At 38.3% G+C, this 9,742-nt stretch overlaps 1 protein-coding gene across 2 annotated transcripts; it reads right to left on the bottom strand.

The window, feature by feature from the left end:
* Positions 1-127: 127 nt before the first annotated feature.
* Positions 128-8,881, bottom strand: LOC108668199 (proclotting enzyme-like). 2 transcript variants are annotated; one of them, XM_018155371.2, is made up of 9 exons: positions 8,339-8,881; positions 5,548-5,719; positions 4,941-5,052; positions 4,327-4,408; positions 3,793-3,985; positions 3,428-3,517; positions 2,987-3,189; positions 2,444-2,583; positions 128-1,746 (listed from the first exon to the last, which is right to left on the bottom strand). In XM_018155371.2, exons 1-9 carry the CDS (start codon positions 8,823-8,825, stop codon positions 1,585-1,587), a joined length of 1,641 nt encoding a protein of 546 aa, XP_018010860.1. In that variant the 5' UTR covers positions 8,826-8,881; the 3' UTR covers positions 128-1,584. The 2 variants fall into 2 exon arrangements, with proteins under 2 accessions (XP_018010860.1, XP_047737100.1); XM_047881144.1 differs by having other exon boundaries at positions 4,956-5,052.
* Between the last annotated feature and the right edge of the window lie 861 nt (positions 8,882-9,742).

The following is a 9,742-nucleotide window of genomic DNA, read 5'->3' as shown; positions in this document are numbered from 1 at the left end:
ATTTTCGCATATGAAAACAAAACGTACAATAAATTTTCAGATACATTGCAGCCTGGACAATATCCGACGCCTTGAGCGCAATACTATTATATAGTAAAGGAATAAAAAGAAGATCCAAAGAAAAATATTGCATAAATAGTTTTAATCACTAAAATAAATGCTAGGTCGACAACTAAACAAATTGTTCCATATTACAAACTTTGACTTAGACACAATATTTTCATTGAACCTAACTTCTTTCAATTTCAATTGAAATAACACAAAGTACTTGCGCTTGCAATTTACCTTATCGTCGACGCATGGAAATAAAATGTACCCTAATGAGAAATGCTTACCAAATCTAATACAATAATGTCACTCTTATTCAACAGGATTATGATTCGTAGGAATTTTATGCGCACAAAGAGTGGTAAGTGAACTGAAAATTTTCCTAAATATGAGATCTTGCCATCGCTGGCTGGAGTGCATACATTTTACCTTTTTTATGCATACCCTAGTCACTAAGCTGCCCGTCTAGTGAGTTTAGATGGACACTCAATCCGGGATGATAAGCGTCCCAGGATGATAAAAGATGTTAATCGCTCCGGGTGAGACTGGCGACTTTACCGTGCACGAAATATATTGGCATGAGAAGCTTTATCGTCGTTTTATTTCAGCAATAATGGTTAATATTCTACGCAACATTGAAGATCGAAACCAAACGAACGCAAGCACAAGATTTTTCAAGCAAAATTGAGAGTTAATGCAGTTCGTGCAACGACGAACATTGTCCAGTGTTTAAATAATCACCTCTCGAACAGACAACAGCGATGAGTCAATAGAATTAGTCGAAATAAGATGCTAGCGTCATCGAAATGTTCAAATTTCGATGTACCTATAAAAAATAGTATTTCGGCACCAGAAACTAGTAACAATCCATTGGATGGCTCTCGATGCTTCTTCATAACAAAAAATTTTTGATGTCCGTTATATAATTAAAAGTAAGTGTATGTACAAATCCCAACATTAAGTTCTCTTAAAATACGAGAAAGGTGGCAAACTCATAGAAAACGCGCGATTCTATCAGCTTGAGGTTGAATGTCAACTCCAACCAAGAATGCCTACGTAAATAGACATGAATAAATTTGAAAACCGTAAAAAAGTGCAAACGAAAAAATATGGCAGTCATACCTGCTGTTTATAGATTTTGCTATCAAGAGGCACAATAGGTCTACAATAGATCAATTTTGGGTATTTTTCCGCATATACACTGACCTGTTATAGCCATTAACGGCGGCATATTAATCTTTGAGACCCAAACTGTGTCGCATTTCCTCGACGAGAAGCGTCCTTCACACAGCAATGACTTGCACATTACAGCGTCGCAGGTTTTCAAGAATATTCATCACTATCTTCACATGAGTAATAAACCAGTTAAAAAAATAATGTCAAGTCAGTGTTACCTTCATAAGTGTTATCTTATTCTTTTCTTAACGTATGATTAAGATCACGTAGCTTAAATTCATGCGAATGTACTATCGCGAGTCAACAGATCTATATCAAGACCTAGAGAACATCAACATATTATCTTGAAGGTCACACGCTTCATAATAACATGTTGTCGTGAATCCAGGGCATGAACTTGGTGAGTCTCGTATAGACGCCGGGGTAGCCAGGCTCTGCACAACGATTGCCGAACGACACAACCCCGATCTGTATCCACTGCAGGCTGGAGCCGTACAGCAGCAATGGGCCACCGCTGTCGCCCTGGACACATTAACAATCAAATGCATTCTCTGCCTTGTTCCAGAGTTTTAGTTAAACTGAAATTATACATAGAATATATTATAATACCGGTATATAGAATATAATATTAAAAATTATACATAGAATATTTTACAACTTGAAAAATATATAGAATATATAGGCTGTGTGAAAATTAATTATATAATTTTTGTTATTTTACTTTGGAAGAAAAAGATTTTTTTATTATGCATGCACTCAATGAGTGGGGGTAAAGACTCGCGTTTAGTCAAATAAATTATTTAATGGTGCAATTAAAAATTTTTGCCTCACTTACAATAGGAATGAATTTAACATTTAAAATTAATTGAAACCCAATTTTCTCACTTTGCTACACATTGAGGCATAAATCATCAGAATTAACAGTTACATCATTGAAAAAGAATATTAATAATGATGTGTTGCAGTTTGCACAGTAAAACATTGTCAAAAACAAAATGCCGATTTTCCGACGTAAGTAGTGAACTCAAACACGATAACATTTACAGGCAACATATAACAAATTCAACATTTAAGGGACGTAAGCATGACGATGCAAAACTAAGCCTTTGATGCCGAGGACGTTATTTTTTAATTTTTGAAAAATATAATTGCATACATTTTTTTCGAAAAAAGAGGAAAATTCGAAGCAAAAAATGTGGTAAAGGAAACGTGGGCTTACCTGGCAAGCGTCGGTGCCTCCTGCAGCGTACCCGGCGCACATGAAGATGTCGGTGATGGGCTGGAGGTATGCAGAGTCGCAGTCCGCGTTCCGCCAAACTGGCAACTTGGCTTCTCTCAACACAGGACTTTCCGTACCGTCTGAAATGTAAGTTATTGGGCTCATTTTTTATCGTCTAGAATGTAAAGGGCACATTTTGTATCATCTGAAATATGGAATATAGTACCAATTTTGTACCGTATAAAATTTGATAAAAGGGCTCATTTCGTAATGTACATAAATTTCGTACACGACGCTGAAATTTGCGAATTGCAAAAATACATGTGTACATGCTTCAAGAACAAGAACTTTAACACTTAAAGATATATTCCTCGCTCACACACGCCGGAAACACTAAATGTGTTAAACAAATAACTGTTCGTAGAGTCTCAGCAAACTTGCTATATTGTAACGAGTAGACCCGTATCCGACAGTACACACGCTCGGTACATGTGAATGATAGAAAACAAGACGTTCATGGGGTCTCAGCAGACCAGGCCTTACCGTAAAAAGTAGACCCGTATCCGATGACGGTCGGGGTGAAGCCCACGAGGTGGTCTAGCTCCCTGACCGCCATGTCCGGAGGCGGCAAGCAGATGGGAGCGATGTAGTCGTTGAAGAGAACTTCTTCCGCCAGTTTGATGAGGGCCAAGTCATTGTAGAAGCCCCGGGACTTGAACTCAGGATGTGGTCTTATCGTGGACACCCTGAATTATAAGAAAAAATCAGTCAAAATTATCAATAATATATGACAAGATACTAATTGCGTTTTCAGAAATAAAAGCAGTCATTGAATACTTGAAAATTTCCAAAAAGAAAATACATGAGAAATCTCTTTCGTGGTTTAATAAACAGCAAGCAAATTTACATACTAAATTCAATGAAATAACATCAAGCGAATCAATTCGAAACACTGGTGATAGGAGATGAAAATTATCTATTCACTTGTAAGTTTTTGGATTGCTCAGATGATCGTCCTCGTGGCTGAAGATGTTGTGATCGCCCAACCTTACAGTGAATTGTTGTGGGTTGAAACTGTAGAAAGAAGCAAACGTTGTTATTAAAGCAATAGTAAAATACAACTTGGGGATGGATCTGTTGCCCAATTTTTACGGAGCCAAATAACTTTCGCTAGATTTATCTATAGTATTGAATAGCTCACAACAAATTCATCTTGAGACAAAAGAAAGTGTGAGCATAATCAGTTCAATGGTAATGTTCGTAATCAAACCAACAGAACAAGGGAATTTAGATGACGCAAATTTTGGAGGGGCAAAAATATGTAATCTACAAATGAAATCAAGCCGTACGTTTTGCCAGCAGGGTCTTTGGTGCAGTGAGCCGCAGTGAGCACGAACTTGGCCGAGATCAGAGACCCGCCACACCAGAATTCAGTTTTTTTTGGTCCGTGAAGGAAAATCGCGGCCATCCACGGCCACTTGCCCCGCGCCGCCTCGTGGCCTCCCACCACACGCGTCTCCGGGACACGAGCGGTGCCGCAACCTGGCCAGGGAGCGCACCAACTCAAAACCAACAAGAAAATATCCACCAAAAACTCGAGCTATAAGCCATCGGACACCGCAAGCACCAACTCAACATCAGCAATAAAATAAACTCGAAAGTTCGAGCTATAACCAATCAGTGAAACAGGGATGGTGACATGGCCTCGCGACAAACACTGTCACACATCGAACAGTATACATTGATAATCATAGCGCTTCAACAAATTTATTTTGCATTTGACTTAAATTTTAGGTTGGAGAACTTTTTATTCAGTATTGTTCGTTTCATTTTTTAAACTGCTCCTGCACCAGTTACGTTAAAACACACGATGAGATACGTACGGAAACGAGCGTTAGGGTGAACCGGAGGAGCGTGTGGCCGAGCGGCGAAGGCGTGGTTGGGCTGAGACGCTGCAGGGTCCGCCTTGAAGGATGGAAGTCGTATAATTAGTACCGTATTGATATTACCTCATCTGTACGAGTACTATAGGGAACTGAACTATAATTATAATTATCTTGCAATCAATTGCATTCTAAGCCGGTTCCTCTGAAACGCGATGCCGTTACTCAAACATGTTCGGGATTTCAAGAGCGCAAAATATTATGCCTGATAAATGCATGAAATCGATCACATATTGAATTTTATACTAGGTAAACTAGATAAGCTGTTAATATTAAATTCAATCTAAATGCCCTAAATATTTTACATGCAACATTAGCTTGGTGTGAAATATTCCATGCAAATGCGGAACTAAAAAGATGAAGGACAAACAACTTGTACAGCAGATGGACTAATACTCGAGCTATGCAGTGCAAACGGGACAACTTCAGCGCAGAGAATTACCGCGAAAAGCTCATAGTCGCTGAAATTATGTACATATTATAAATTTCCAACCAATTCATCTTTCTTTAATTTATGTATGTAAAAATTAATTTTAGTAAAATTAGATACAAACGTCGTAAATATTCACATTAGGAGGCTGGGGCCGAGAAATGGGTCGCGTCTCGGAAGTTGGCCTCGAGGGTCGTTGGACGCCAATGGGACGTTGAGTGGTGGTATCGTCACTCCTGAGTAAAAACCAGTTGTAAAAGAAGAAGCAATAACCGGAAAAATTGATTTATCTGTCTTCGTGATACTTTAAACGCCAATAATCATAATTTACTTATCTGCAATATTTTGAATTTATGCTTTTTATTCAAGAAGCTACAGATTCTTTTCATGAAAAAACAAGTTTTCAATACTGTCCCGGTAAGTCGTGCAATAAATTTTACCAGCTTTCCAACGACTGATGGGGATTTCCGCACTTATAGAAGCAGAAGAAGGATGTGTAATGAAAAATAGTAATGACGACATCTTGATTATTTAATAGATGGACAGACGTCATCGATCTTAAAATCTCAAACGAAAATAATTTCGTTGCACTCCGGTCGTTAGAGTATTCAAAAAATTTAGCAGCTATAAGAATTGACCTAAATTGCAGTGCAACAGAGTGGGCTAATAATAACATTTATTGTTCTATACCAGTCTAGGTAGGCAAAAGTTTTCGGAATCTAATTTCTCACCGTTGTCCAGATTTTGGGCAGCAAACACCAGGGACAAAGATGCTCTTGAAGCACACGGAACGCCTTAGGGTATTCAGGTCCAAAATGAGATCGGGGCAATCGGCTAAATCTTTACAGTAGCCGAGTTCTTGGGACGGTGTAGTGCACGTTCTAGCCTCGTCTTCTCCGGAATCTGTGCGTTGTCCAGGTAGATCAATCACTATACGGCCATTAGAGAACGACACAGCAGGCAAAGAACTCTCGACTGTCTTAGAAACGGTCCGAGCAATTGGCGATACAGCTTTGGTTAGGTTGCTACCAAGAATTGTAGAGGAGATGAGGTACGCGGTGTTGCGCATCAGGCTGCCTAAGCCAATGTTTTCTTCGTTGGACTGAGCGCGATCCCTTTCTGGGTCAAGTTCCAAGTTGTGAAGAGGATAGTCGTCATAGTAGTATTGGTAGTCGTTAGTGTAGTCCTCATTGTGCGTCACGTCAGGAAAGTCGTGGCTGTCGTAGCTTCGGTCAACGCTCACGTCAAGTTTAGTTGAGGAGTCGGAAGTCGGTTGGTTAACCATTTCCACCAAAGTGTTAGTAACGCGAGCTAGAGTATCATTGAATCTATATGATACATTATTTACAAAATTCGAAAGATCATAATGCCTCCTCCTTCCTAGGATTTGAATGCCCAGTCTTTTCATCGCTATTGCAGTGGCTCGACTTAGAACTTTCTTTCCTCTCTCAAAGCCATCATAAGCCAAATCTATGCCTTTATTGATGACTGGAACAGCATCGTTGCTCAGTCCTACTATGGACTCTTCTAGCTCAGGAAATACTTTATTTTTTAATACATCCGCCATCTCATCACCCATGGAATGAAGAGTTTGTCCAATAGATGGCACCAATTCTTGATTAAAACGTTTGCTCACCTCTTCGACATTTGGCCACATGCGTCGCATAGGCTCAGCAAGATTGTCGATCAGTGACGCTGTTGGTTTAGTCAGAGTTAGTCTTAGTCGTCAAGAAAATAAGACACTAATTCAAATATTATACAATGCGCATGCAGGCAGTCGTACTGTAGAAATATTGTCTGTTCAGTGTGGCCATTCACATTGAGTGTAAAGGGTACCTATAAGTAAAAACAAATGCTATAGAATATAAATGATCCAATAGTAGTCGCACAGCAAGAAAAACTGAGTTATTAACGATAAAAGAGCGAGTATTTAACCGAGTACTTTTTCTGACGGCTAAAATCGCGCGAGTTTGAAGGACAAGAATATGCATGGATGTTTTTGAGGCGGTTGAACAAACGCTTTTTGACTAATAGAATTATTTGTTCCAATCTTGATTAACTAGGCGTTTCCTAATTTGCGATAATAAACAGATCATCTAAAAGTTTAGGAAATTTAAGAAAGATGATGAGTATGCAAAAAAAAACAAAGAATAAGCTAAAATTATTTGTAAATAGCGGTACCGTTCACAAAAAGTTTAGATTTTCTAAGAGTACCGCAACTAGCTGAAAAATTTGGGCCCAAGTGAAAGGAACGTGCTAGAGCTAGAGGAACAACTAAACTCAAATCATTAGTCGGTTTTCAGTTATGGTTATTGTCCACTACTCAGTATATTTGAAACAACTGACGGCAGCATTAATGCGTGATTAGTGACGATGAAATAAAAAGTTTACATCTGAGAAAAAGACCGTTAAGATCGTAGAGAAGCTTTACAGAAAAATATTTAGATTTTTGACGTAATTGTTGCATTTAAATAACATCAAATGCATTTTTCACGCACACAAGTGCAAGGAAAAATGGTTAAATTCGCGAACCAAAAATACTCAAGTTTGTTAAATCTGAATTTCATGAGCAACCAAAGTTCAAATGAACGTACATCCGACCTATATCTATCACGAGGAAAAATGGTAAAGGGTGTTAAATAAATATTTTTTCTTCACTGTGGTCTAACTCTACAACGAGAAGCACAGAAAATAGGCCGATTCCGAAGTGTGTTGTAACCAAGATGACGCTACACCGCCGACATGTGGTCAACTTGCAGAGTCATTCGTTTTTATGTTGAGTGTTCTATTATGAGGATGGCAGCAGCAAATTTTGCACTCCAAAGGGTTGCAATCCAAATTCGTTAGTAGATACTACGGATATAAAATAAACCGTCCAATTAGTGACAGAACTAACATTAAAAGTGTGAAGATATGCAATTTTTAGATGACGGTCATTTAACACTGTCGACAAAAAAGGGACATACCATAACAAAATAAAATATTAAATATTGTCATTATTTAAATCTATTTTAGAATGAGAAATAGGAAAATAATTAGCTCATATCTAATGCTGCGGTATTAATAGGACTGCAGCCTTAATAGCAAATATTTAGTAAGCATGGCGAGTTCCCGCAATTATTCGACAAGATATTAAAACATAATTGATCTTTTACAATCTTATATTGAAATATTACTAAAACTGAATATTTTATTAGTGAGATGGAGTGAAGTTGCCTAGTGGGCGAATTCCTAGAACAAATTATCTTTATAACCTTATTTAAAAACTAAAAACTAATAACTAAAAACTAAAAAAGTAAAAAACTAAAAAAATCTTTATTAGTGCCTAAAAGTCAGAAAAAGCAGTTTTTAAAAACTATTTTTTGGACTGAATGAAATATATATGTTCTATTACAATATTACAATAAATACGTTCAAAAATAATGTGACATTGTTAAACAAAAGGATGAGGGCCAAGATTCTAGAACCATCAACTCAAACATTTAACGAGAAGTCAAACACAGTATGAATCACTTTACTCACGAAGCTGTCGACGCTCCCTGGACGACTGCTTGGATTCCTTTGGTCCCATAGGGATCGTGTCGCCCGGAATGGTGACGCTGTTGTTACCGATGTTCAATGTCACATCTGGAGAAGAACTTCCAGAATTGTTCACTGCCAAGAGGGAGACATCTGACAAGGACAAGCCTTGCTGGAGTTCAGTTGCAACCCGTACGTTTGAATCCCCAACAATTGATTTGATTTCCTTCGTTATTTCTTCAATGCTGCGTTTGTGAATTTTAAGCGGAAACTTATTGGAGGAGCTGTTACTTTGAAGTTTCAGGTAAGAATTGACCATTCTTTTAGGGAAATCATTAGACAGCGTGTACGCTCGGATGATGGGACTAGACTGATCAGCGTTTGTCAGTATTGAGTTTAGTGAAGGGTCCGTGGAGTTAAACTGAGCTAGTACCTGACAGGATACTAACAGGGATCCTGCAACACTAAGTAGCAACCACCGGCAAAACATGATTTCTGGAAATATAAACACTTCACCTGTAAAATTTCAAGGAATTAACATTACCAATAGTATAGTATACGTAATACATACAAATTTATCGTGAGACCTACTTGTTAGGACTACCTGAGACCCACTTTTTTGCATAAAAACCTCAAGCGGAGAATACAGTGGAAACAATACAAGACATGCTACGAAATGCTGAGCACAACCAAACAGCAAGACTGGCGACACAGTTACAAGATTTCGGCCAGTGCAGCTGACGCCAACACGCGAAACGCCTCTGTAAGCGATCTGTCGCTTGGCGTCTCATAATCGACCCATCGGTTTCCCTTTCTAGAGACCGCCAGTTGGTCGCGAGTCTAGTTTCTCGATAACTGGTTGTCTTCTTCGTCTCCTATTCATTGAGATATTTAGGGTCACCTATGTAGAGAGTAAGAAATTTCGATGCAGATGAGCGTTCGAGAAGTAATAGTCTTTTTCAGCTCGATATACGTCACCAATTCTACAATGGAGGAGATAAGCAACTTGGAATCTGGGACAAATGGTGTTCGCCATTAAGGCAAAAATTTGCGTTCCACATGTCACGGTCTCAGATATATATTTTTTTCTGCAATTCAGAGAAATTGAGAAAGGAAACGCTTCTAACTTGAGCCTCTTCTGAGAGAGGTTTCAAATCGAGCGCAAAAAGCCACAATAGAGTTCTAACAACTTAGTTGTATGAATCCAGTTATGCGACGAATAGAGGCACTACCTTAAGATTCGTCGTGGCTTGCGCTAAGCCAATTAAAGGTTTCACACTGAAATAAACCAATTACCACTTCGATAAATTAGAATAACATTTCGTAATCAAATACTTTATTGTCGCATAAATTATATTTTGTAATTCTTTCTGCATCTTCCGTCTTCAACATTTTTTCCAAAATATA

The sequence above is a fragment of the Hyalella azteca genome, unplaced genomic scaffold (genome assembly GCF_000764305.2).
Source record: "Hyalella azteca isolate HAZT.00-mixed unplaced genomic scaffold, Hazt_2.0.2 contig7177, whole genome shotgun sequence".
NCBI classification, from domain to species: domain Eukaryota; kingdom Metazoa; phylum Arthropoda; class Malacostraca; order Amphipoda; family Hyalellidae; genus Hyalella; species Hyalella azteca.
This window is presented reverse-complemented; position numbering and strand designations above follow the sequence as displayed.

Coding starts and splice junctions, on each gene's coding strand:
- LOC108668199 (XM_018155371.2), bottom strand. CDS start 8,825: ATGTTTTGCCGGTGGTTGCTACTTAGTGTTGCAGGATCCCTGTTAGTA. Junction 3,986..4,326: donor TCACCCTAACGCTCGTTTCC/GTACGTATCTCA, acceptor CTCCCTGGCCAG/GTTGCGGCACCGCTCGTGTC. Junction 3,518..3,792: donor AAAGACCCTGCTGGCAAAAC/GTACGGCTTGAT, acceptor TTCTTTCTACAG/TTTCAACCCACAACAATTCA.